Raw genomic sequence first — 27,735 nt, forward strand, 5'->3', positions numbered from 1 at the left:
TTCTGTTTCTCGAGATTGACATTGTTTGTGTTTTAACACCACAATAAATAAACTGATACTGAAGTGCCTGAAGTCAGTATGCTTTATTTCTTGGTTGTGTGATGCATTGGCACAGAAACCTGTTAATGGAAAATTTGTTGCATATATTTGATATAAATATGGCATGAAAATGTAGAACATCTGATTTCCCCCTAGCTGATCATTGTCTGCAGACAGCTGTGACTGTAGTGTAATGAAACAGGCAGGGAGAAGGAGCTTGTCTGTGGTGGTCGGCGAACCCTCAACCTTCTGGCCCATAGACCTGCGTGGCATCGACTGTTCCACAAAAGCATGCTGAAGTGGCAAAGTTGATATTTACACTTATAAACACAGGGTCGCTACAGTTATTGATATTTGTGGTCGTAAACATTATGTGAAAATATTTTTTACTTTGAGGAGAGGGATGCATTTAGTTTTTTAATGACACCTTGAGTTGGACCATCTCCTCCCACCCAGTAATTTTCAATCTGTCCCTAAAACATTATGGACATGTAAGATTACAGATGAAGAGTTAATTTGAGTTTAGTCTTCTCTGACATGCTGTAAGCCATTTTACAGATGTCATTCTACAGAGCAGTCACAGAGATAGATAGAGGACTCATCATGGATGGAACCCGTTTTAGCATGGTCATTGCCATTGAGGGCTTGAGCTATTTTACAGTAGTCAAAGTAGACAACCGAGTCGGGATGGCGCTGCCCATGCTGTCACAGATGCTGTAATGATACAGATATAAAGAGGGGTCCTCTATGAGAGTAGTATGGATAAAACACTCAAACATGGAAGGTTTCCTGTTTGTTACTCTCACTCTCCTGCTTCAACAAAATTCTTTATTTAGTGAACATCAAGAAGATTTTGCATTGTAATATCTCCACATGAATAATATAAACAAACAGTCGTACTTTATTCTAAAGAAAAATATATTTTTTAAATGTGGCACAAATTAGTGTTGTTGATGACTGATCAAAAGGTATTTTACACACAAAATTGATAAGAGCTACTGTACCGTATTCCAAAACCTTCATAATAATATAATATATGCCATTTAGCAGACGCTTTTATCCAAAGCGACTTACAGTCATGTGTGCATACATTCTACGTATGGGTGGTCCCGGGGATCGAACCCACTACCCTGGCGTTACAAGCGCCATGCTCTACCAACTGAGCTACAGAAGGACCATAAGAAATGGTGAAATAAACAAAAATATTAAAGGCCCAGTGCAGTCAAAAATGTGATTATCCTGTGTTTTATATTTTTCACACTATGAGGTTGAAATAATACTGTGAATATGATGATAATGCCCTTTTGGTGTTAGAGCTGTTTGTAAAGACAGCTAATTTTCAGTTTTCCCCTCTCCGACCATTCCCATAAATTCTTGCTTGAGAAATTGTCCTTTGCTATTTTTGTTGATTTTTGACCATTTTAATTGTGAAAACAATCACACTAAGGTACTTAATTTTTACCCAGAAATGATTTGATATTTAGATAAATAAATGTCTACATTAGACCTTTAACAACATGAATTATGAAACCAAAAAATATCAACAACTCTGTGTGATAACAAGCCTGATGAGGGACTAATAACATTTTGTCAATCAAAACAAAAAGCAAATGCATTCTGGTCAGATTAAAACATGCATGGAAATGCATTCTGGTCAACGTGCCACACAGCCTGATTGAAATCAACATGGATATACAAATCTTTTTGGAAAACATACATAACTACAATACAATCTCATTTCAATGTGCTGCCCCAATGTTTGAAATGGAGAAAAGAGACATGTCTGTGTTTCTGATAGAGCTATTCTCTGTGTATCTGTGAGCAGATGAAATCCAACGCCGGCTACAGTATCCTATTCTATCCGTTTTTGGCTGGCAACAGACTGGTCAGAATTGAATCATGGGGGACTCTGAGTCCATAGATAGATTGTGGGGGCAGCATGTGGCCCTCAGCACTTCCCTCCCCCTGAGGAGGTAGAGCTGCAGACTGTTGACCTCTTCAGTTCAATTTTCATAGACTGGCTCTCGGCTCGCGACTCTATCCGTGTCACAGTGGAAACGCCTGTCACAACTGCCTTGCCTGTTTTCATACCTTTTGGCATAGGGATTCGTGTGGCCGTGGCCCGAGATGACTGCACATCCGCCCCGGGCTGAAAGGAATCACAAAGTAAGACAAAAGCACAGACAGAAAAGGTTTTTTCAAGTATTATTATCATAGACAAGCACACACAATAGCAACAAGAACAACTTTGTGTACATTTGGTGGAACTAAATTCAAGCTGGCAAGCTATATACTTGTTGCTGTGAATTTGATCATTGTTAAAACAAGTGTTGCAGAATTCCATGTAAATGAAAGAAATACATTCACACCGATTCAAGAGGGATGACAAAAGGTGGCCATCTTGGATATTGGTTTTCATTAGAATTGCAATATAAGTGTTGCATTTCTTATCTTTCAAAAAGTTTCCATCCATAAAGAGCTTCTTTTAAATCTAGCTATATGAAATGCCACAATGTTACCATAGCTCACCTCACACTTAGGAAAGTGCCTTTCAAAGCTAGCATCCCATTAACAGAACTTGGGATAAGATATTATACACTACAGTAAGCTGGTCTTATTGCTGATGTGCAGGTCAGCCCACATTAGTAGTCATCCAAATTGGTCATTACTGGTCTGTTTTGGGTTAAAAGGAAGGAACATGTCATTTTGTGCCAGTAGAAACTGGTGTGTCAAAACAATGCCCTTTAAGAGTGGCCTGTTTATGTTGGGGATATGCATCTCAATTCATTCCAGTGTTAGTATTGGTACAGTAACACGTAATATAAGAAGTGCATTTATTTTTGGTATACCTTGAAACAGTGCTATCTAGGGAGCAGACCCCGCCTGATATCATTTTGAAAAATTTAAGAAGCAACTGAAATATAGAAGATTGGATATCATTTAGATTGTTTTATCTGAAAAGAAAGTCACATAATTGAACATAAATACTTTGTTACTAATAATGGAATAGAATGTACTTAGCCTACCATCTGTAAATGACTACAACCAATCAATTTCTAAATTGTGCAATAAAAAGCCTCTGTTAGTGAGACAGGCCTTGTTCAAATCATCATATAATGTGACAGAGAGAGAGAGCGATAGAGGGCTTTTGTAAATATACTAGAATTTGAATACTCACCACAGACTGAGTTGGCCTGGAGAGGGCAGAGGTGATGGGGGTGATGGTGATGCTGCTGGTCAATTTGCTTGGCGTAGTCTTCCCAGGCATGGTGGTGTTGTTGGGTTGACATGGGGAGCGCAACACCGTACCTGTGGTTGCCTCCTTGCTCTCTGTGCTCACACTAAGGGGCCTTACTGTCACCGTGGGGCTGCTACTGCTACGGTGTGATGGCCTCTTGAACTGAGCTCCCAGATGGATGTGGATCTTGTTGTCCTCTGTGGTGGTGATGATACTGACATTGGAGTTGTAGTTTCGGACAGGCGTGGGCAACAACTGCTTCTCTGGGGTCACCTTGAACACAGCCCGGCCCATGGTGCTCATGTCATGGGTCTCAGGGGATGTGGAGGCAAAGGCCACTGGAGTGGTGTTCACTGTGATTATGGAGACAGGGGAGAGAGGTCTGTTCAAGTCTGAGTAGGAGGAGCCCTTATTCCTGTCTGGGGACTTGGCCCTGGAGATGGTGGTGATGGTGACTGGAGACTTGCACCGCTCAGGCCCACCCATCATGCCCTCACCTGGCTTGCTCTTTGAGGACACAGTGGTGGGCTTGGGAACAATGGTGATGCGGGGCCTCTGAAGGCCCAGGGTGGGAATGATGGTGGTGCTGGAGAAGAAGTCCTCAGCACGAGGGCCAGTGATCTTCAAGGAGGCAGTGCTTTTCTCGTGATCGGGGGTCACTCGGATGTGTAGCGGCTGGCCTGGCTTTTGGGACATGGTCAGCTCGGGTGGACGAGCGGAACAGTCCCCATTAACCTGAGGGGATAGGGTCTTCTCTGGGGTGGTCTGAGTGATCGTCACTGCATCATTCTTTTTCATCCAAGATTTTCTCAGGCTCAGATCAGTGGCTGCAGGGGGGTAGCGCTCCAGCACGGTTGCAGGCTTCTTTACACCCCTCTGCCTCAGGTTGCTCATAATATGGTTCTCCTCCAGGACAGATTTCCTGATGAACACTGCAGGTGTGTCCTCCTCAACAGGCTCATTGACCACTACGTCTGTCTGCACTGCGGTGGAGGTGACTGGGACATCTACTATCCTCCTCCCATTCATACTGGGACGCAGGGCGCGGCTGTAGCGCTTGGTGACCTCCAGCTCTTTGGTGAGGTTGACCACATCCTGGCTCAGGCTCTTCTTCTTGTCGTCCTCCTCCAGGAACCTCTGCTGGAGGAGGGAGTAGTCTACCTGCAGCTGGGAGAGCTGGTCCTCCCTGTTCATCAGCTCGTGGATCTTCTCTTTGAGGGCCTGGACGTCTGCCTGCAGGTCTCTGGTTCTGGCCTCTTCTATTTTGCAGCGCATCCTTAACTCAGCCTCCTGGCTCACCGCCTCTCCCTTCTCTATGGCCTTGTTCATGGCGGTCTTACTCTTCATCTCATCCAGCAGCTGAGCGAGAATATTGGCCTTGTCGTGCTCCGTTCGGAACTTCTTCTCCAGTAATTCGTACTCGTCCTCTGTCTTCATCAGGTCACCTTCCACCACCTCTAGCTGTTTTAGGCGGTTTTTGAGTCTTTCGATTTCCTGCGTTAGCTCCTTGACTTTGTTGTGCTCAGCTAGGGATATTTTGTCCTTATTAGCTCTGCTTTTTAATGATTCTCTTTCTGCCTCATCTAGCCCCTTCATTTGTTTTTTCATCACGTCGACCTTGAAGCTAAGATCCCTGCACTTTTCCGCTTCACCTGCAAGTTTCGTTTTCAGTTCATCTTTCTCTTTAGTAAGAGACGTCACTTTTACCTCCATTTCTGATTTCAGTCTGAGGGACTTTTTGCTCTCCTCAATCAACTTTTCTGTGACTTCCATAACCTTACCCTGCTCAGTTTTGAACATCTTATTTAAATCATCGCTCTTTAGCTCCTCCTGTTTAATTCTCTCAGTTATGTTCTTCCTCTCATCCACTAGTATCACTGTAAATGACTTCAGCTTCATCAGGTCATCCTTTAGGCCCATCTCTGCTTTCTCAAGTCTCGATTCAGAGTTCTCCAGTTCTTTCATACGTTTTTTAACTGTGTCAAGCTCACCAGCTAAGTCATTTGACAGTCCTTTCTCTCTTACTATGTTAACATGAAGTGTTGCACACTCTGATTTGTTCATGTTGAAAGTTCTCTCCAGTTTCTCCAGCTCCCCCATTCTCTTTTGCAATTTTTCCACCTCCAGCCTCAGCTCCCGGCCAGTGGTCTCCTCGTCTTGTAGCCTCTTCCTCAGCTCCCTGGCTTGGCTCTCTGTCTTGGTGATCTCCTCATCCTTGCCCTCCATCTCCAGGACTCTCTTGCGCAGTGTCTCCAGCTCTGCCATGAGGCTGGAGTTCCCACACCCCCCCTTGCTGATCTTGTCCCTCAGCTCTATGAGGTCTTCCTCTGACTTCTGCAGTGCCTTGTTGCTTTCCTCCAGCTCCTCGATCCTGTGGGCCAGGCTTGCCAGCTTCAGGCGGAGCTGTCGGCTCTGGGACTCCTGGTTGGCCAGCTTGGCAGTCATCTCCTCACGCTCCTGGGTGAACTTGGTGGCTTTGCACTCTAGCTCCGCCTCGAGTTTGAGGACCTTCTGGCTGTCCTCCTTGGCGTTGCCACTGACAGCGACCAGTCGCTGTTCTCTCTCCTGGAGCTCGCTGCTGAGGTCCTGGACCTTCTGGCTCTGCTGGTCGATCTGCTCGATGTGGAGCTGCCGCTCGTCCACCAGCATCAGGACAAAGGACTTGAGTTTGACCAGTTCCTCACGGACCTTCTCTAGCCTCCTGCTCTGATCCTTGTCTTTACAAGCCTGGTACACCTTATCCTGCTCCAGCAGCTCCTTTAATCTGGGAGAGGGAGAGAGAATGTGACAGAGATAGAGGAAGTGAGAGAGATATGAAGTGTGATTGAAATTGAAATTCTCTATTTGAGATTTTCAGGTGTTGCTCCTGATGTAATAATGATTGATCCCCTTCTATATTAAGACACTGTGAATCTACTACATTGTAATTACACCCACAGGAACAGTGTACAGGAACACTGTAGTTACCTACTGCTACACAGCACGTATAACTATTGAACCTATGAGTTTGTAAAGTACAAATAGTAAAAAAAAATAGAAAGGCATTAACAGAATGAATGAAAAAGTATTCTAACTCAACATTTTTCACAAATCTCCAAAGTTACTAACATTTCAAACATTTATTTGTGATAGGTAGCATGTGAGACACTGAAGTGAACTACACTGTATAGATTGCCCTGCTAGTGTGCACTTGCACATCTCTGTAGTTCCCAGAGTAGAGGAGCCTGACCAGACTCAAAATGAGTTCCTTACCCCCAGCCCAGAGTCCCGTGGGCAGTGGTGGGAGCTGGAATGGGAGGCAGGCAAGCAGAAGAGATGGCAAAGGCATGATAGGAGAGGGAACAACAGGAGGGCAGATTAGAAGCCTGAACCCTCATGTGATTCTCCTCAACAGGGGTAACCCTGCCCTTCACACAGAGCAAAGGACCACAACATCAGAGATATGCTAGCTAAACTGTAAAAACACAACCAGTGTCCTTAATGTGGCACACTGCCAACCTAGGGCCACCGAGTGAACCTTAACGGAATAATGTTAGTAGATGTTTAACTAATCTCTGCGGGAGTCTCTCTGTCCAAGTGCTATAGAGAGAGTCTGCTGACTGCAACAGGTCCCCATTGATATGGTAGACACACTAGAAACACATTATAATCAGGAGTGAGTCCTGCACATCATTGTCCTTGGTTGAAGCCTGTTACTTTGTATTACAAACATTCTCCCTGCATGGCACATTACCCAAATCCACCAAGAGCCGGTCTAACAACAATGATCGCAGCCAGATTTCGCTGTTTTCTCAAAGTTTCAACAGCTTAAGCTATCAGACTTACCGACTGCTAGTCAGGAGGGATGCATAGCAGGTAGGTCCATGCCTAGTGTGTTTTGGATAGTGCAGGAGCTGAGCTGTATGCAGGCAGGCAGCGGCTCTCTCTCACAGGGTCAGGAGAGGGCCCCCACTCCACAGGGACTTAGCCATCACATTCCAAACATGTCATCAATGGACAATGAAAGGTGAATGTTGTGTAAAACTAGCCCTGCTCCACTTGCGGGTGGTGATGTCATCCCTCCTCCCATTCATGGCACAGAATGGTGCTGCCCTTGTTTGGCCACAGAGGAGGAGTTCAAGCCAGGGAGGAAGGCTTTTCACACCATCTTTCCTGTCCCCCTCTTTCTTTTCTTTCTCTCTTCTCCAACAGAGAGGGGGAATTGTATTTGTGAGAAATACAGTAGTTTTGCAGCAGCCTTTTAGACCAGAGGTAAAGTGATACTAAGTTAGTAGTGTCTTTCCACTTCTCATATACTAGCTGTTGTCTTGCCTGACCCAATTGTCTCGTCCTTCTTGCGGCCAACCGTGTTTCCATAGAAACAAGGGGAAAGTTTTGTTTTCGGGGAGAACAATGTCACACTAGTGCCAGACCCTCTAGTTCATTATCTTCTGTCCCTTGAATGCAAAGGGAAGCAAAATGGTAGAACAAAATCAAAATGTCTATCTGTGTAGGATGCTACTACTACATCCATAGTACACAGTGTAATTAATAAATGCAGAATCCCAAGGTGGGATACAAGTAGACCAGAAAGACTCCTGCCATATGGGCCAAGCTCTTGTTTCTGTACTGCAAGGAAGCTTAATGAATAAATACACCCCTAGAACGCTAGTCTGTCGCAGGAAGGATGCAGATATTTGCAGCACAGCAATGCTCTCACCATTAAAGCACATACAGGATCTCTCACCCACACTACAGTTCCTGGTTGGGGAGCAACACTTGGAGTCTTGTTAAAATGGAATCATGCAAATACCACACAGACGATGTCACTCGTCATATGAATCCTAAAACCTGCGTCACGAGGTCCAGGGTGGCCTTCAACACAATCTGCCTGGCAGCTGTCGAGGAGAAAAGGCTCCAGATTAAGGGAAATAGAGGAATTAACTGTTGCATGACTCACCACAAATATTTACCATTAGCTAGCACTGCATTTCAGGAGAGAGGAATTATACAACAAGGCTACTTCAAGGTATGCAGAAAAAAAATCTTACTGAGGAGACCACGTTTGCGTTCCAAATGGCACCCTATTCCCTTTATAGTGCACTACTTATGACTAATATTGTTGTGCTACAAGATACCTCCTGGATTCCACCATTCTCAGTGGTGATGGTAGTGTTTCATGGCATTATGAATACGTCCTTTATCAGATGACTAGTGTGTTTCCTGGTGGTCAGGGCTATTCATAGGAATTCTGTTGACAGAGGCCTATCAGTGACGTCTAGCAGAGAAGGTCCAAACCTCCCACACCACATGTCTGTGGCCAAAGCCAAGCCCACAGGAGAGACAAAACTAATGACACACCAATTAATATAACGAATACTATTAAAAAAAACTTTGAACAGAAAGGAAGAAGTCACATTTGAAAAAAATCCCTCGACTCAGGGAGAATGTTTTCCTCTGGGAGAGTAACATCTTGTCTGATTTTTTTTGTTTCAGTTTAAAGTAACACATTTGGAAAACAGAGACGGCCATATCACTATATTTTAATGTAGGGAAAACATACCTATCTTCTTGTAAGAATAACTACTGACAGAAGACCTGATAGAAAAGGAGTGGTGGTAGAGGTTCCACCAGAGTGGAGCAGATGTCTCTCTGTCTGTCTCTGTGTGTGCACTGACCTGCATCCTTTCACAGGTGCTCAGGGTTGTCCAGTCTATGACATCACCTACAGTGAGTAAATGTCTGAGATGACTGCAGCTGGGAGGAATGTGTTATCACACGGTGCTGAGAGAGCGGGGGAGGGGTTGACGGGGGAGGCGCGGAGGGTAAGGGTCATCGGTGGGGGTTGATGGGGGAGGCGCGGAGGGGAAGGGTCATCGGTGAGGGGTAGGGGTTGATGGGGGAGGCGCAGAGGGGAAGGGTCATCGGTGAGGGGTGGGGGTTGACGGGGCAACTGCAAATCTGTGCGTCAGAGAATACAAGACAAGAGCATGTAAGTATCTAGTTTGCAGTATACAGACTCCCACACACAAAGCACATGCTGCTTTACAAAATCGTTTCAAAACTCGAGACTGAGAGAAAACCAGAGATGGACATCTGCTCACCAAATGAGTAATGATGTTGAGGTGACAACATGTTTGGAGATGGAGTATAATCATTTTCATGCATTTGAATTGTGCAGAAGTCACTAGTCTGTCATTTCCGATGTTGCTGAATGTGACCCACTCAAACCAAATAGGAATATAAAACCCCTCAAATGTATTATTTAAACATATCATATATTTAACACTCCCTCTAAGACTCCATTCATATAAACCTAGCTAAAGGCTTTAACTAAATGTATGGTTGTTGGTCAGCTTGTTGTTCTCAGCCTGCTTAAAGGAATACTTTGGGATTTTGAGGCCCTTTAACTAAGTCAAATCAACTTGTGGATAACACTTTTATGTCCAGTATGAAGGAAGTTTGACGTAGTTTCGTGGGCAAATGCTAACTAGCGTAAGCACAGTGACTGGTAGTCTTTGGGTGTCTGCCAGCATGCTGTCTGTTTTCAACAAGGTAATTCAACTCTGAAGTCATGGGCTGTCTTCTCCAAGCTACATCCAACAGACCGTGAAATCTCTGTGAATTAGTTCACTAGTTCACTGAACCAACCACTCTACATGTCCTCAACTCAGAAAAACAAGGCAGAGCACAGGTGGGGCACTAGGATTTCAAGGGCATTCCTCAAAATCATTAAGTAATGTGAAGCCCTACTTGACTATGCAGATGTGTATTGGGTCCATGGACAGACTGTATGTGTCCCAAATAGCACCTTGTTCCTTATATAGTGCACTACTTTTGACCAGAGCCCTATGCACTACTTTTAACTAGGGGCTCTGGTCAAAAGTAGTGCACTATGTAGCGAATAGGGTGCCATTCTGGACGCTGGGCTGTATGTCTGAAAAACACAGAGTGTATGCCGGGATGCGTCGGTGTCTGGCATTTACTGTCTGGCAGAGTGGGTAACATCCTCTTGTCTATTTCTCACAAACAGAGATAGAAACATCTCACCACTGCAGTGGTGGACTCAGTGATTTGGAGGCCCCAGGCAGAGGCCAGTCTGAGGACCCCTCAGGATTTATAGTAAAGATATGTCAATTTAACTGTAAAAAAATGCATTACCTTTTTAATGTGCCATGAACACAAACAGTCATGATGGTTTCATCTGATTGTCAAACAAATCACTTAAAAAATGTCCTCACATTCATCCAAAATAATTCTAGCATCCGAACAGTGCACTGTGCACCCGTCAACTTTCCTTTAATTAGCAAGTGACTGAAACTACACTGAATCAACGTTGTGAACAGAGTACACCATGGTGGCGGTGGGGTTATGGTATGGGCACAGTTGCCCATACCACAACTGCATTTGATCTACGTTAATTTGAATGCACTTTAGAATGAGATACTGTGATGAGATCCTGAAGCCCATTGTTGTGCTGTTCATCTGCCGACATCACCTCATTTTGTTAAGGTATCTGGGACCAACCAATGCATATCTGTATTCCCAGTCATGTGAAATCCACCGATTAGGGCCTCATTTATTTATTTCAATTGACTGATTTCCTTATGAACTGTAACTTCTTTGCAATTGTTGCATGTTCTCACCGAAGACAGCATCCAAGCAAGCGAAACAGCGCCCCCTCTGTCTTACTATATGTAGCCCATGTATCCGATGCTGCCAAGACAAAAATAGTATGACATGCCATAATCTTTTTGGCCAGACAGCATCAGATACATGGACTACACATACATGTCCTCTGCCTCGACGACGATTGCAGTATTATCAGCAGCACCTGTCTTTTTACTAAAGAAACGCCTATTGTATCCACTTAGAGACTAAGGGCCCGAGGCTGGGTTTCTACTCAGCTAACATGTGGAATTGTTTTAAGATGGTCATACCAATGATAATTTAGCTATTTGATTTTCATTTTTTAGAAACCCTGCAGGAATAAAAACTACAGGTATATATTATTTGATCAAACACTTATTAGCCCATAGAAAAGCCTTTTAATAACCGATTCATACATGCAAAAACAGATATTAAAAGGGTAATCAAAAGGGAGGAGGTTTTGAGGTGTCTGTCCTATATCTGAGAGATTTAAGAAGCCCTCAAAAAACATGTATACCTTAGGGCCTCCTAGGTGGTGCAGTGCTAGCTGTGCCACCAGAGACTCTGGATTTGAGCCCAGGCTCTGTCGCATCCGGCCGCGACCGGGAGGTCCATGGGGTGACGCACAATTGGCCTAGCGTCGTCCGGGTTAGGGAGGGTTTGGCTGGTAGGGATATCCTCGTCTCATCGTGCACTAGCGACTCCTGTGGCGGGCCGGGCGCAGTGCACGCTAACCAGGTGCACGGTGTTTCCTCCGACACATTTTTTATTTTACTAGGCAAGTCAGTTAAGAACAAATTCTTATTTTTAATGAAAGCCTAGGAACAGCAGGTTAACTGCCTGTTCAGGGTCAGAACAAAAGATTTGTACCTTGTCAGCTCGGGGATTCGAACTTGCAACCTTTCGGTTACTAGTCCAACGCTCTAACCACTAGGCTACCCTGCCGCCCCGAAAAGGGTGCGGCTGGCTTCCGGGTTGGATGCGCGTTGTGTTAAGAAGCAGTGCGGCTTGGTTGGGTTGTGTATCGGAGGACGCATGACTTTCAACCTTTGTCTCTCCCAAGCCCGTATGGGAGTTGGGGGGGTTAAAAAAAGACCCCCTTTTATGTGGAAATGCCCTAGTCACTCCCATATATTTTTCGTCCCTCTACCGGGGTTACTTTCAGACGAGGCTCGTGGCACTTGTGGGGGTTGTAGAGCAGATTGTGCTCATAAGATTCTCATCTTTCCAGAGAGGGGTATGTCCAAAACCGTTCGGACGCTTCACATGCTTTCGTGAGAAGACTCAGCCAGTGCACTACTGAAGGAGCATGTATGTATTTGCATGTACGGAAATATAACGAACAACATGTGAAAAACATATGAACAAGAGGCAATTAAATAATTAAGGTCATTCATTATAGAAAATTATAATTGACTGAAATTATTTGTGTATACAGCTTTTATTTGGAAACTCAGGGCAGCTTTTTACTCATAGAAGAAGACACATAAAACACAATTTGTTCCTCAAATAGGAACAGCCAACCATCAGTTCCTTACATAAGCCCACTGGTCAATAAGCATGCAATCCACTGTCAAAACACTACCATATTTTCATGTTGTGGGTAAACGGTTCAGTGAGGCATGAGTTCTTTCCATTGGGGAGCGTTTTACACTTGGAGTAGCACTGTAGTGTTCTGATGGTGAGGGGCCATTCATGACCATGCATTATCAGATAGACAGATCCCTGCTCTGGGTCTTATCACATTACTCAGATTACTGATTTTAGTTTAATGCATTCAGTTGTGCAACTGACTAGGTATCCCAAATTCCCCTTTTTTACATAGGTGATGATGTCAGTGGTTCTGTCCTGACTTGCAGGTCTTTAAGTCTACATCCCAAATGGCACCCTATTCCTTACATAGTGCACTACATTTAACCGGAGTCCTATAGGCCCTGATCAAAAGTAGTGCACTACATATGGAACAGGGTACCACTGAGGCACTAAACTGGGGGCCAGATTAGATTGACATCTGGATTCCACCTCTGTTATGAGCCTCATAAATTCCGCTTTGGAGCATCATGCTGGTATTGTATTTTTTAAATCGCATATACATCGTCTTGTTTTAAAGTAACTGTCCAGTGTTTCCAGATTTCTATGAAATATGATATATAATTACCATATGGGTGAAATAGTTTTCCTTACAGAAAATGGTAATTAAGCATGTTAAAAATCAGCTCTTCTGTGTTGGAATGGTGTGGGCGTACCCCAATAACAGAATGGTGTTGGCGTATACCAGTCATAAAAAATATCAACGCGAGTAGACTGCTGATTGGCCAGTTTAGGATGACATCATCCTTCATGAGGAAATAGCAAGTATTTTTTACAGTTTGTTTCAGATACAAGTTTTCTGTTTTTTAATACATCTTTTTTCATTTATACTTTGGCCACAAATTCGAGTATAGGATGGGTCAACAACATTATTTGGGTACGAGTTAGCAGAATATGAACTTTTAAAAGTGAGATTTTCACTGGACAGTTACTTTAAAGACATAGCCAAAAACATAGTTGGTCTCACAGTAGGATAAGTGTATTTGATGGGAAATGACAGCTTGTTAATAATAAAGGTAAATGGGTGTGTTATTAATATTACAGCAATGCCATTAGAAAAGTCATCTAAGTAATATTGCCATAATACTGTGAATCATAGCTATAGCAACATGTATTTCAATATGTCAGTACCTCTTCTGTATGGTGTGTTCATTGACAATGGTTACGTCAGTGCTCTCCAACCCTGTTCCTGGAGAATCGGATTAGTTACAACGGGGGTTGGAGTGCAAACCTACAGGAGGGTAGCTCTCCAGGAACAGAGTTGGAGTGAAAACCTACAGGAGAGTAGCTCTCCAACCCTGTTCCTGGAGAATCAGATTAGTTACAACGGGGGTTGGGAGTGCAAACCTACAGGAGGGTAGCTGTCCAACCATGTTCCTGGAGAATCAGATCAGTTACAACTGGGGTTGGAGTTAAAACCTACAGGAGAGTAGCTCTCCAGGAACAGGGTTGGAGTGCAAACCTACAGAAGAGTAGCTCTCCAGGAACAGGGTTGGAGTGCAAACCTACAGGAGGGTAGGTCTCCAGGAGCAGGGTTGGAGTGCAAACCAACAGGAGGGTAGCTCTCCAGGAGCAGGTTTGGAGTGCAAGCATACAGGAGGGTAGCTCTCCAGGAGCAGGGTTGGAGTAAGAACCTACAGGAGAGTAGCTCTCCAGGAGCAGGGTTGGAGTAAGAACCTACAGGAGGGTAGCTCTCCAGGAGCAGGGTTGGAGTAAGTACCTACAGGAGGGTATGTGTGTGTGTGTGTGTGTGTGTGTGTGTGTGTGTGTGTGTGTGTGTGTGTGTGTGTGTGTGTGTGTGTGTGTGTGTGTGTGTGTGTGTGTGTGTGTGTGTGTGTGTGTGTGTGTGTGTGTGTGTGTGTGTGTGTGTGTGTGTGTGTGTGTGTGTGTGTGTTTTGGTTTTACTATATATCTTTTACTATCTTGCAAGGCAAGGAAAATTCTGACAAGTTGGGACATTTTGCCGTTCCACACAAGGAACAAAAACTATTTTAGGTTTATAGTTTAGGGTTAGAAATGGGTTAGAATTGGGTGTTAAGGGTTAGGTTTGGCATTAAAGTTAAGTTAGGTTTAGGGTTAGGGAAAATAGAATTTGGAATGGGAATCAAATGTTTGGTGACCACAAGGATAGGAAAACAAACGTGTGTGTGTGTGTACGTGTGTGTACGTGTGTGTGCGTGTGTGTGTGCTAGGGTGTGTGTGTGTGAGGCAGAGAAGAGCTGTAGCATGGCATCAGAGCAGAGGGCTGTGGTGTGTGACGGTGTGATAGTGACGCCAACCCTCTCCCACCATGGCCGAGATTGATTTCTCTTTCATCCCTCATCATGTCCTGTTTCTCAACATCCCCGTGACACATAACTAATTCTGTAGTAAACATGATGTACGTACTCGCATGGAATGAGATAGGAACAGGCAAATCTCACTCACACACACTTCCCCTCACCTCTCCCTCTCCTGTTCCAGTAGGTTGGTGAAGTCATCACTCTTGTTCATGAAGTCGGTGTGTTTGCGTTTCTCATTGTCCAGCTCATTAACTGTGCGGCGGTGACACTTCTCAGCTAGCAGCAGCTGCTCCAGCATACGCCTATAAGTCTCGCGATGCTTGTCCTCCAGCCGGTCCAACTGATCAACATATTAGAGGATCTTCAATGACAACCACCATGGTTTTGTCCCAAATGGCACCCTAATACCAAATTAATGCACTACATTTGACCAGGGCCCATATGGTCAAAATTAGTGCACTAATTAGGGAATAGGGAGCCATTTGTCTGACTCATTCATACACTGGTATGAATATATTCATTAAACATTGATTTGTTTATTAGCACAGCTAATGGCTAGCTATATTTAATCTATATTAATTTTGATATACATTTCTATCGTGGCACTGCCTTACCGCTTGCATGGGCATCTGGTAGACGTCGTCCCCTAGCGTTGAAGTGTTGTTGGTCAGTAGGCTGTCTCTCTGCAGGGCCTGGAGGGGTTTGATTGGGGAAGCTGAGCCGTAATGGGCCTCCAGGGCTTCGGGTTGGGTACGCTCTGACTTCAGCATGTGGATGATATCCTCTCTGGCCTACAGACACGAGGAGCAGGGGGACACGTTAGGTCACCAAGGAACCATTTAAACAGAGAGACAAAGACAATAACCTTCTTTTTACTTTGATATTCTTTATTCTAGATGACAATAAAACCACTTCAAACTGACAGTTGTGGCTTTGTTATTGTGATTAGAGAATGAGGTTTTTGTTTTTTTAAGTGGTTTATGAGCTGTCAGAATGTTTGGAGAATATCCAGGAGAAACCATATACAATTATTTGGAAGTATGATCATCATATTGACATGACCACAGGGTGGGGCAACTATTGAAAATAAACAGTCGATTTTATGGTGTTTTTTCCAGCATTGTGATCTTAACTCTCCCCACAGGGTGGCGCTGTTCTAGTCAGACCCCTGAGTGTCTCCTTTCATTCAAATGCAATTTTCATAACACAGGCTGTTTCTCAAATGGCACCCTATTCCCTATGTAGTGCACAACTTTTGACCAGAGCCCAAAAGTAGTTCACTATATAATGTGCCAGTTATACAACAATACCCTTATTTATCGTCACACCACTGTACTATCATTAGCTTTTTAGATAGTATGAACCATTCTTCAGTGTTGATCAGACATTCAGAGCATGTTGGATTTCAACATGTTCAGGGTTGGATTTCAACATGTTCAGGGTTACATTTCAACATACGGTGTAGTAGGAGGGCATGTTGTTTACCCCAAGTTGCAACTTTGGAAAGTCATCAACACACCTAAACAAATCAGCTGGATGGAGCGAGGGTTGAGGATAGAACTGACAGCAGCAGCAGCCCTCTCTCCCTGGAGGTTTGTTTAGAAGTGGAACTCTAAATGGAACTCTTTAAGCAGCAGGCTTAACACTGGACAGCCCCTAGTGGTCTCTGCTTCTTGCTCATTGGGATCTGCAGAGTGGGGCAGGGTTGGAAGGGACCAGAGTTCATGGCCGCTGACACTGAGGTTGACTCCCCAGCAGTGAGTCAGTAGGATGACTCATGGTTACACTAACATGTCAAGCCTGACACTGAGATGTTACCACCTGCCAAATATAACCAAAACCACTGACCACAATGTTAGCAGTTAGCACACAGCAGCACAGTGTGAAGAAACTCTGAATACATTCCAAATGGCACCCTATTCCCTATATAGTGCACTACTTTAAAAAAAATGTTTTTTTTTTACCAGAGCACTGTCAAGGGAGTAGGGCGCCATTTGGGATGCAGATTGTTAGAAGTTACAGTAGCTAGCACACAGCAGCACAGTGTTAGTGGCGAATCTCTCACCTGCACCTCCCCCCTCCATGACCCCCAGCAGACGGAGAAAGTCCTCCTTAGAGAGGTCCGTCACCCATGCTGCATTCTGTTGTCCTCTGCTGCTCTCCGGGGTTCTCTGGGGCCTTTTCACCTTTCCAGGCTCCACAGTCTGGATCTTCCCCTCTTTCTGTTTCTCTAGTGTGTTCTCCTCCTCCTCTTTGGTGAAGGCTTTGGTGGGCTGGGTAACCCGGTTTATCTGTCTGTCATCTGGGCCCTCCATGGCTGTGCTGCACCTGGACCGCATTCTCACCTTCAGGGGGAAAACGGACCACAGGGACGACAGGGAATTGCACTTTGTCTCTGTTTTTTAAACTTTCAAATGTATGCCAAGCGAAAACCATTTATCAAATTTTAACAAACCATATAACTCTATGCACAAGGACTACTTTCAACAATTTCCACAGAATTTTACAAAAACTAATTTAGTGGAAGAACTGTGCAGAGCAAACTTTGATGACGGAATTATGGTAAAATCTCCCTCAGGGTTTAATATGACCACGTTTTCCAAAGACTTAAATATCTGCTCAGATTCAAGATTCAAAGATGTCTGCAGAAAGAATGGGGTGTCAGCTATGACATTGACACCTTGAGTTTGAAAACATCTCTTATGGTTATTGAATTACAGTAAGTGAAGTGGATTTACACCCGGGAATGGAATTATGGTAATGGAATTACATCATGGGGCCCTGATCTGTACTAAACATGAAATCCATAATTATGCATATTAGTGTCATTATCCTTAAGTTTCACAAGTTTTGACATCAGAGCAGAGAACAGTATAGTTCAGAACAGTACAATATAGTTTAGTACAGTAGACTATTGTTCAGTAGAGTTCAGTATAGTAGATTATAGTTCAGTAAAGTAGAGTTTAGTACAGTACAATAGACTGTACTATACTCTACTTTTCGTTACTGTACTGTGCTCTATCACTGTGCTGTGCAGTACTGTACTGTATTGTACTCTACTGTGGTCTACTCACTGTACTGTACTTTGCTATCCTAACATGTGAAACTTAAGTCAATGATAGGTTTAGTTTTGGTCCCAGACCGGTCCGTCTGTGAATGTTAACATCAAGACCAGGGTGGACTGACCAAATTTCAACTACTTTTCATCGTCCATGGGCGTCCGGTGTTGGTTGGTGCTCAGTAGGTGAGAATGCTGGTTACAGTAAATGGAAAGAGGGCCCTCTCTTAAATTGCTGTTATTGATTGTGATTAGGTGTGGGACCCAACCTAGTGAGTGAAAATGGTCTAGAGGAATGTTCTCATGGGGACTTTTAATAACATCTGGAACCAAATGAATATTATGAGGCAAGTAGCTATAATATCAACTGTGTTCTTTAACCTGGATAAACTAATATATTCAGTGTGATGTTAATGTATCAAAAAACAGGTGACCTTGAGTGGTAGGCTATATAAACCCACACCAATATAGGACTGCCATGACTTTACAGTATTCATGTGTAACTCTAACCTCTTTCACCAGACACCTCCTCGCTATGCTCAATTAGCCTGGGGACAAGGTTACTGTAATTGTAACTACAGTATATGTAGTGGGTTAGTTACTGCCTTTACTGCTGCTTGGACACTCTGCACTCTGCACTTATAATAAAAGAGAAACGAGGACATTTCCTGGCCAAGCACTCTTGGCCCCCAACTGTGCCAGCCAAGTCAGATCCATTGTTTCCATTGTCCTACAATCTAGAGAGCCAGAGACAGGCTTTCCATCATCTCACACCAGGGGCTAGGCTACAGTGGGTCTGGCCTGGCTGGCCTTGTTTGGACATTGATCCGACCAGTGTGTTTGTTGTGTCTCTGTATTTAGAGTCTAAGGAATGAGTCAGCTTCAGAAGCATCATTATCTCTATGTATCAGAGGTGGATCACGCAATATACTCATAACGGTTGGGCGTTTTTGATTGAATATGGAAGATAAATAGATGAAAAGTTGTTTGAATCAAAATAATCAACTCTCATATCGGGAGTCGTGCTTTGGGACAATGCCAGGGATGATGATGATGATGATGATGACACATCATCAACACAATAGCCCAGACAGCAGACACAGACACAGGGGATCCATAATCTGCGGTGAGGGTGCTCAGGGAAAAAACACGATTAGGCCAATTCTTCTGAATGGGGCCAAAGTGCCCCAAGTTCGCACAGTCTCGGATGAAAGAAGTGTGTGACTCAGACTGAGAGAATCTTGTCAGCAAAATAGTAGCAGCTACTTTAGAGCTGGGCGTTAATAGTCGTTGTTTCAGGGGAGATGCCAAGCGTTCTCGCAGGTACAGTCATGGAGCGTCAGTTTGATTTGAACCAAAATGAAGAAATGTGGAAAGAAAATAAAGCTATGACAAGCTGTGGGTGACAGCAGGTAGAATATTGCATTGGGGTGTTTACCTAAAGGTTCTGTATCGAATATCTTGAACAGGCTCTGGGGAAAGGGTGGTAATATTTACGATGTTATTCAGAAGTTGCTTCAAACCATATGAAGTCAGCCACTACAATGTACATGTTCTCCTCTATATCATGCCCATCCTTCAATAACAGTGAAGTTAAAACAGAAAATAAAACTACTATTTGCTGTTGGTCACAACTTGTATTCCACTTATAGGGATGTGATCATGCCAGGCTGGTGTCCCCAATTTACACTTACGTTCATGGTACAGCGTACCATTATGTCTGTCCCAAATGGCACCCTATTCCCTACATAGTGCACAACTTTTGACCAGGGCCCATTGGTAATAGGGTGCCGTTTGGGATGCGATTTACAGATGTAGGATCTTAATTTGATCATCCTGTTTCATAAAAACTTCTATTTTAAACTTGTGGTGTATTTGAGGTTTAAAAAGGCATTTTTGTCATTTTCACTTTGAAATTTCAGACTTGATTTCCCCTTAACCCCTAGAAAAATGTCCATGAATTATAATCCACATAATAATTGCAGGATTCTTTTCCTGCTGTAGCAAACTGGCTCAAATTAAGATCCTACATTTGTATGTGAATTCTCTGCCCATGGAAAGAGGGAGGTAAGTAAGGGCAAGACCCCTATTTGTGAGCTGGACCTTGGGCTGGGCAGCATGCACAGCTGTCTGCTGGTGAAGTTTTCTGTAAGTATTTATAGTGGACCCCATCCCTCCACTTGTGCAGTGGGACCCAGAAGGGGAAACTCCAAAAGACTATCACTTTATAAGCCATCAGCATTCTAAACAGATGACAATACTTCTACTCCACAGCTGTAGGTCTCACACACATCAGCCACCAATTGTAAATAAATCTTCGCTGCTGCTTGTCAGACTGGGTTGCAGTGCTCATATGATCACACAATTGCTAACTCACTAATTCGCTCCATTGATTCTCTGCACACATTTTTCAAGATTTATGCTACATCGTCTAATATTCAAAGACCCCTGCTATTCATAGAAACAAATGGTGGATAATGATAGCATAATGATAGCAGGATTTCTTATAAGCTTCTGGGTTAGAGTTCTTCTCCTTGAAAGCGGCAGCTCTACCCTTTAGCTCAGTGCGAATGTTGTCTGTAATCCATGGCTTCTGGTTGGGTTATGTATGTACAGTCACTGTGGGGACGACGTCCTTAATGCACTTGTTGATAAAGCCAGTGACTGATGTGGTGTACTCCTCAATGCCATCGGAAGAATCCCGGAACATATTCCAGTCTGTGCTGGAGAGTTTTGTATGCGTCAATGTGTGTGGAGTAAAAGTGATCCAGAGTTTTTTTCACTCTGGTTGCATACTTAACATGCTGGTAGACATTTGGTAAAACGGATTTAAGTTTCTCTGCATTAATGTCCCCAGCTACTAGGAGCACCGCCTCTGGGTGAGCGTTTTCTTTTTGCTTATGGCGGAATATAGCTCATTGATTGTTGTCTTCGTGCTAGCCTCAGTCTGTGGTGGTATGTAAACAGCTTCAAAAAATACAGATGAAAACTCTCTTGGTAGATAGTGTGGTCTACAGCTTATCATGAGATACTCTACCTCAGGCGAGCAAAACCTCGAGACTTCCTTAGATGTTGTGCACCAGCTGTTGTTTACATATATGCATAGGCCCCCGCCCAGTGTCTTACCAGAGGCTGCTGTTCTGTCCTATCGATGGAGTTTATAACCCGCCAGCTGTATGTTCTTAATGTCGTCGTTCAGCCAAGACTCGGTGAAACATAAGATATTACCGTTTTTAATGTCCCGTTGGTAGGATATAACTGCTTTCAGTTCGTCCCAAGTCCAGGTGTGCTTAATGATGGGGAGCAGGTGCACGTAATGATGGTCCCTGGACGGTGGTTAGTAGACCGGCGACATCAAGCACTGAAGATGGGGAGCGGGAGTAGGCATGACAAACAGGTGCTGGCAGCTGTCCAAATCCTCCCCACTTGTATTTGTAGCTATTCAAAAAATGCCTTTGAAATTGAATTATATTCACCTATGCATGTGACTGAAGACTCCCAAGGTGACTAAATATTGGAAGAGGTACATTGATTGTGGAGAGACTTTATTTTGAAGACCTAAAATCCAATCCTGCTGCTGTACAGTAACTCGGAGTGAAGGGGAGAAAAAGCAGTGTAACCAAAGTTAGAGGCGTAACTGACCATACACTTGCCATAGCTATACTCATCTGAGAATAATAATGGTGATAATATGCTGAGTAGATGTCACCCCATTTTCAAAAGCTAAATATTATGTTGTGGTCGTCTTGACAACCCTGTATGGGGTACACAGTACAGAGAGCTGTGTTCAACATCAGAACTTCACACAGCTTTGCACTTCATTTATCAGATGATTGAGTGAGCTCTCTCTGGGAGTCTGCTTTGCACCATGTTGTATTCATGAGTTCAGCTGCCACTGTCAGTAAGTACCACTGCCAGCTGGGGTTGGGAACAATCCAAACAAAGCTATCAAAACTAAAACAAAGTTACGATAAGTCACTTCTAATGAGAACACAGCTCGAATGGAACCCCCATGACTCTGTGCAGAGATTCTGTACATTTAAAACCCTGGTCACCTCTAGGGTAGACTGATTAGCTACAGCATATTATCATTCAGTCTCCCTCTGTGAGACGCATATCACTGAGAGTTTATAGGTTCAAGAGGTCACTCTGTCTTTTTGATGTCACAACTCTCTGTAAATGCAGTGGAAAGCAGTCACTTCCTGAAGTCTCCTACCATCCCAGGACCAAGACAACCTTGTGACCAAAGGTCAGGTGGGGTCACGGGTGACTCAGGGTCCAGACTAGGGTGGTTAAACAAAAGTCTGTGAAACTCTGTACAAGAATGAAAACTGTCTCCATGGGTTCAGACAGACAAAGTTATAGACTGTGTAAATAGAACAACATTGTAATCTGGTTATATGCATCTGGTTAGGTTACATATTCCACAACACCATGTGCTGTATCAGTTAGTAATGCTATGGTTTGTTACACCAAATAAAAATGTCCAGACCACTGATATACATTTTACTAAACCTCTGGGGACAGCTTACCACTGTGTAAATGTAACTCCGCAGACCTCAACACACTACACTGTACAAAGATATAGTCTGCTATTAATATTGAGCGCTTACTGCATTAAGTGCTGATGTATACAGTGGACTGAGAATAGAATATCACTGGGTCCTGGTCAGGTTCCAATCTGTAGTATTTCAGATCTTAATCTCACTTCCCCCCTGGCCCGTGCAGAACCCACCTGCTAGTGTTGGACCCCCACATACACTCATACATATAGTACACCTCTACAATCATCTGTAGGGCTTCCAACATTGGAGTTGGACAGAATGTATTCTTACTCTTATCAGAAAAGCAAAGGGGAAGATTAAATGGTTCCTGAAATGTCAGGGTTATCAAGATAGCCTTATAATTTGAAGGAGCACTATCTGGTAGTCTGAGTCACAGAAGAGACTTCTGTGATTCGTAGAGTGGTATATTTGAGTTGATGATCCACATCCTTTGGCAACATTACATGACATAATTATCTGCCACCTTACAAGGGTATGTGAAGTCCGACAATGAGTGAGCAGCAGGGTTCATGGAAAGGCTGGTATAAAATTAGAAATCAGACTCTTGACCAAGTTGTAAGTTCTAAACAAGAAGCCAGGTCAGGGGTTTTAGCAGGAATCAAATTGACCATGACTTGACTTCCCCTAACATCATCATGCCTCTCCTCTCACAATCCAATTCAATTCCCAGTCAAACAGCAATGAAAACGAATGAGCAAAATGTATGGCATGTTTGTATCTATCTTTGCAAGCCTATGTGCTCATGTCTAATACGTGGCTATGGGTCTAGCAAACTGACATCAGTGGCCAGCTGCAGTCCTCTGTCAAGCTGGCCAGTCTCAAATGCCTTTCTAGTGGAATGACGATGAAGTCACTTCCCTCAAAGCGAGAGACGAAGAGACATCTACGAGGGAGAGTGAAGGAAGGAGAAAGGGGGAGAGAGGAAAGTGTGTGAGCAGGGGGATTAATGCTGACTGTGTTTTTTATTATTTTGGTATTTACAGCCTATTTTCTCCCTAAGCATGAAACACTCAACTATTTGGTTGTCATCAGTTTCACAGAAAACACATAACCTCTGTAAGTCAGGATAAATAGGACGAGGACTAAATTCTTGCAAAAAAGAAAAAAAAGACAGCTCACAAAATTAACTTATCTTACAGTAAATATAATATTTTTTTCTAAATAACATGCTAATAAGTCTTTATATTAGTAAAGGTGAGTTGAAAGATGTGTTATATTGCGAACACAAATTTTAAATGGTTCCTCGTTCGGGTGAAAATACACATCGTACAGCGGCTCTTACAAAGCTGAATTGAATCAGCTGACCTGCTATAATTTCATTCCCTTTGTTAGGAGCAGTCCAATAGCAAGGGCTGGAAATGATTCTGTGTTGCCTCAGATGCAGCTGTTCGAGCTGATAATGAGTGAAGAATCCAGAGACGCTCTAAATTGCTCTGTGTATGTGCGTGTCTGTGTGTGTGTCTGTTTGTGCATGTCTTGGTCCTGCTGTCTATCCCACGTAACTCACCTTCCATTTTTCAGTGTGTAGGCAAGCTGGATGATTCCATGAAGGGTGGGTTGATATGGAATGTTAAATAGCATGGTGGCAGTGCATAGCTTCCCTTGATCATCTTCTATGAGGCTCTTGAGGGATGTAAAATCACCCACAGCATTTTGCTGACAATGGGTTATTCACTCAAACGATCACATCAGTCATCTCCATTCAACATTCTTGAGATACTTTTTTTTAAGGAAGTGCATATACTGATATATGGCAGACAGAGATAATAAAGTAATATTTCACTGGTCTCTGACAGACAGGGATAATATTAATATTTCATTGTGATATCCTATCTGGTAAGAAGGCAAATGTAATCCATCTCTCTCTAGTCCCTTATTTTGTTGTCATGAGAACAGAGGTGCTGTTGTTATGAAACCAAACATGAGGACCTGCACTGCTGTTTCCATCACTGGAAGATTGCTGAGCTAAATTAGTTAAGTGATCTCATGGTTCACTGTCTTATCACTTGGGCTTTGGCTGCCAGTGAAGTGATCCCACCGACACACAGTAAATCAGATGATTTAGAGACAAGTGCTGCCAGAGAAAGTTACAAGACCACAAGGGAATGCAGAATGACAATCTGAGTTCTAGACAGAATGGAGTAGAGGAGTGACATCCACAGGCAGTCATTTTACTTAACCTTTATTTAACTAGGCAAGTCAGTTAAAGAACAAATTCATATTTACAATGACGGCCTACCCCGGCCAAACCTTAACGACGCTGGGCCAATTGTGCACCGCCCTATGGCCAATCACGGCCAGTTGTGATACAGCCTGGAATCTAACCAGGGTCTGTAGTGACGCCTCTAGCACTGAGATACAGTGCCTTAGACTGCTGCGCCACTCGAAAGCCCCTGGGTTTCCGAGTGTTCATACATAATACCCGTTAACTACCCAATGTGTCAATAATCTGTCCAAGAAGGTACACTCCATTCAAATCATTCCAGCTTGTTAATGGAGATTAAGGAGGACGTGTAAAATTGTCCAGAATAATATCCTTATAAATTACCAAAATAATGAGATCCTTGTAAATTGCCCTCTCAGAAATTGGCATTTATATGCAACAGGACCTCACTATGTCTTTAGTTATTCTGAACTCTATTGGCACTGTCAAAAATATTTCAAAACAAACTGACCTATGAGCTGTCTATTACAAATGACAGACATTTTAAACCCCTTGCTCATCCCCCACATAACACACAGGATTTCTGTGTGGAGTTCCTATCACCGATGACAATGATGTGATGACGCAAAGCCACTGAAGCCCTCTCTAATCCGCATGGACAGCAGACATTTATTGTATCATCACGGAGAGGAAAACTCTTTAGATCCGATTCAAAATAACTTACAATAAAATCAGTGGGAAAAGTTATTAATGAAACGCTCCTTAGAACGCCTAGGGATGAATGGTACCACAGGCTGGCGTCGCCCACATCATACAGTATATGCCATTTAACAGATGCTTTTATCCAAAGCGACTTACAGTCATACATTGTACGTATGCTTGGCGCTGGGAATCAAACCCACAACCCTTGGCGTTGCAAGCGCCATGCTTGACCGACTGAGTCACATGGGACCACTGGCTGCCACTGGAGTAACAGAAGGGGTGAGGCAGCTCCACTGTTCACTTTGTCCCTTCAAACAGAGGGGGCTCTCATGGAAGAGCTTATCAGAATAAAGCCCTTTGGGTACAGCTTTTGTTTTCACCTGGGAAAACGTCTAAGTGGAGAGACGAGATATTATCTGTCCATGTAATGTACTGTATGTCTCCTTAGGTTAAGAAGCAGAGATATTCGTGAACACGAATTACTTCAATTTAACTTGTTCAACTTGTTCTTAGTTCGACTGTTATTCAACTTGAACACGTTTGACATGTTTCAAAGATTTTCACAGTCCTGAGAAAGTTGAACAACCATTGCAGTGGTCGGCAACAGGTGGGCCGTGGGCCAAAAACCAGCATGCCATCGTTTTTTTGATAATAAAAGATTCAAATCACCAGGAATTCTGCTGAAAATCTAGAGAGAGAGGGAGCTAAAGCTTTCTTCTGGTAAAATATGTAATCAATTAACCTCCTAATGTATCATTTCCTGAGTTGAGCCTGAACCGGACATCAGAACCAGTGGCAACAAAACTAATGTTCTTTACCAACTCACTGATTCACAATGTGTTCCACTCTGACCCATTCATGACTGGGTCAACCTCTACACACATGGGTTAATGGATGTTATCAAGAATGAATCAACACTGAACCATGGACTGAAACAGAAACGGCATGTATGTTTAATTCTAAGTAACATCTTATTCATTATGGAGAACTACTGTCTATAAAGCCATTCTCAGTAGACACAAGTCTTTCACAAAGTACAGCAGTGAGTGTAGCAATTAATTCCACTTTATGAATGGAATTTTTCCTTACCTGTTCTCAATGGTTCCAAATCACAGGTGACGACAGGTTAAAAGGTGAATATCTGAGTTACTGAGAATCAAGTCCCACAGTAAAAACAGTGTCTCCTCAATGTCTCAATGCACTTCAGTTACCTTGACTGTGTGTGTCAAAAAGAGACAGCATGATAAAGCTAGATTTGTCAAAAGATATCCATCCTCTCTCCTGTTACTCTTCTCTTCTACCTTGCTTCTCCTCTTCTCTCCTGTCAAAGTTACAGAGGCCGTCTGAAGAGCCGTCTGAAGATAAACCCCAAGCTTTGTCCTAACCCAGGGGTTTGGGTCAGCAGAGTCACAGTGAGGCGGTGAGTGAGTGAGTGAGTGAGTGAGTGAGTGAGTGAGTGAGTGAGTGAGTGAGTGAGTGAGTGAGTGAGTGAGTGAGTGAGTGAGTGAGTGAGTGAGAGAGAGAGAGAGAGACCAGCAGACAAGAGGAGGTGGTCAGAGTTGCTTCAACTGTCACTTTTTGCCACAGTTTTCCCTTCAAATAGAGATATCCAGAGATAGATGAAGAGGAGGGTAGATGCTGTAAGTGCATACAGCCTTTGTCAGAAGCCAAGACCCTGCCTTTTCCCCTGTTGTTCCTGGGCAGGAGAGTGTAGAACTCTTGAGTGTAGTGGAGAACTATATTTAACAAGTGTTCTCAGTCACTCATGGCTGTTAGCAGCTGAGCAGATTGAAGGAGGCTTTTCCAAGCCTCTCAGACAGCTGAACTATCCCACTCTGAAGCAGGCAGGGGAAGTCCAGCTCAACCACTCCCACCAGAGCAGAGGCAGAGCTCAATCTCTTCCTGGTTAGTCAATGCAGTCATTTTTTCTAAGAAGCAAATTAGAAAATTGCAGATAAATAATATGAGATCACCATTTTGCCTTCAACCATTTAAGCAGGGTTGGGAAGTTACTGATTACATGTAGTCATCTCATTACAAACAAAGTATTGCCCTGTAATCAGTTACATTACCAGCAAAAATATTGCAATCAGATTAAGAATACTTTTGAAAAACTAGATGATTACTTATTGGATTACTTGTAAATTCAGGAAGTATGTTAGCATAAAAATGTATTACGACACCTTCCTGCTTTCAAAATGACACCTGAGCGAGTCTGACCACAAGTCAGAGACCACTATGATGACACACCAAATGATGAGCACAAGTCAGAGACCACTATGATGACACACCAAATGCATTTGATTTAATCTTCATCTAATGCCTCTTAAGTGGAAAGTAATTCAAAAGTAAACAGATTACATTACTGAGTTTGGGTATTCCAAAAGTTATGTTACTGATTACAATTTTGGACAGGTAGTTAGTAACTAACAGATTAGATTTAGAAGGTAACCTACACAACCTTTCAG

General features: G+C 43.4%; 1 protein-coding gene across 4 annotated transcripts; it reads right to left on the reverse strand.

The window, feature by feature from the left end:
• Positions 1–1,218: 1,218 nt before the first annotated feature.
• Positions 1,219–26,989, reverse strand: LOC123990633 (filamin-A-interacting protein 1-like). 4 transcript variants are annotated; one of them, XM_046291283.1, is made up of 6 exons: positions 26,357–26,989; positions 16,833–17,123; positions 15,393–15,569; positions 14,940–15,118; positions 3,218–6,041; positions 1,219–2,188 (listed from the first exon to the last, which is right to left on the reverse strand). In XM_046291283.1, exons 2-6 carry the CDS (start codon positions 17,115–17,117, stop codon positions 1,988–1,990), a joined length of 3,666 nt encoding a protein of 1,221 aa, XP_046147239.1. In that variant the 5' UTR covers positions 17,118–17,123; positions 26,357–26,989; the 3' UTR covers positions 1,219–1,987. The 4 variants fall into 4 exon arrangements, with proteins under 4 accessions (XP_046147239.1, XP_046147236.1, XP_046147238.1 ...); XM_046291280.1 differs by having other exon boundaries at positions 16,844–17,123; positions 26,357–26,986; XM_046291282.1 differs by lacking the exons at positions 14,940–15,118; positions 15,393–15,569; positions 16,833–17,123; positions 26,357–26,989 and adding exons at positions 6,530–6,563; positions 7,103–8,763.
• Between the last annotated feature and the right edge of the window lie 746 nt (positions 26,990–27,735).

Source organism: Oncorhynchus gorbuscha, linkage group LG12 (genome assembly GCF_021184085.1).
Source record: "Oncorhynchus gorbuscha isolate QuinsamMale2020 ecotype Even-year linkage group LG12, OgorEven_v1.0, whole genome shotgun sequence".
NCBI lineage: Eukaryota > Metazoa > Chordata > Actinopteri > Salmoniformes > Salmonidae > Oncorhynchus > Oncorhynchus gorbuscha.

Coding starts and splice junctions, on each gene's coding strand:
- LOC123990633 (XM_046291283.1), bottom strand. CDS start 17,117: ATGCGGTCCAGGTGCAGCACAGCCATGGAGGGCCCAGATGACAGACAG. Junction 15,119..15,392: donor ACCAGATGCCCATGCAAGCG/GTAAGGCAGTGC, acceptor TATGTTGATCAG/TTGGACCGGCTGGAGGACAA. Junction 6,042..14,939: donor CTGGAACAGGAGAGGGAGAG/GTGAGGGGAAGT, acceptor TCCCTCTCCCAG/ATTAAAGGAGCTGCTGGAGC.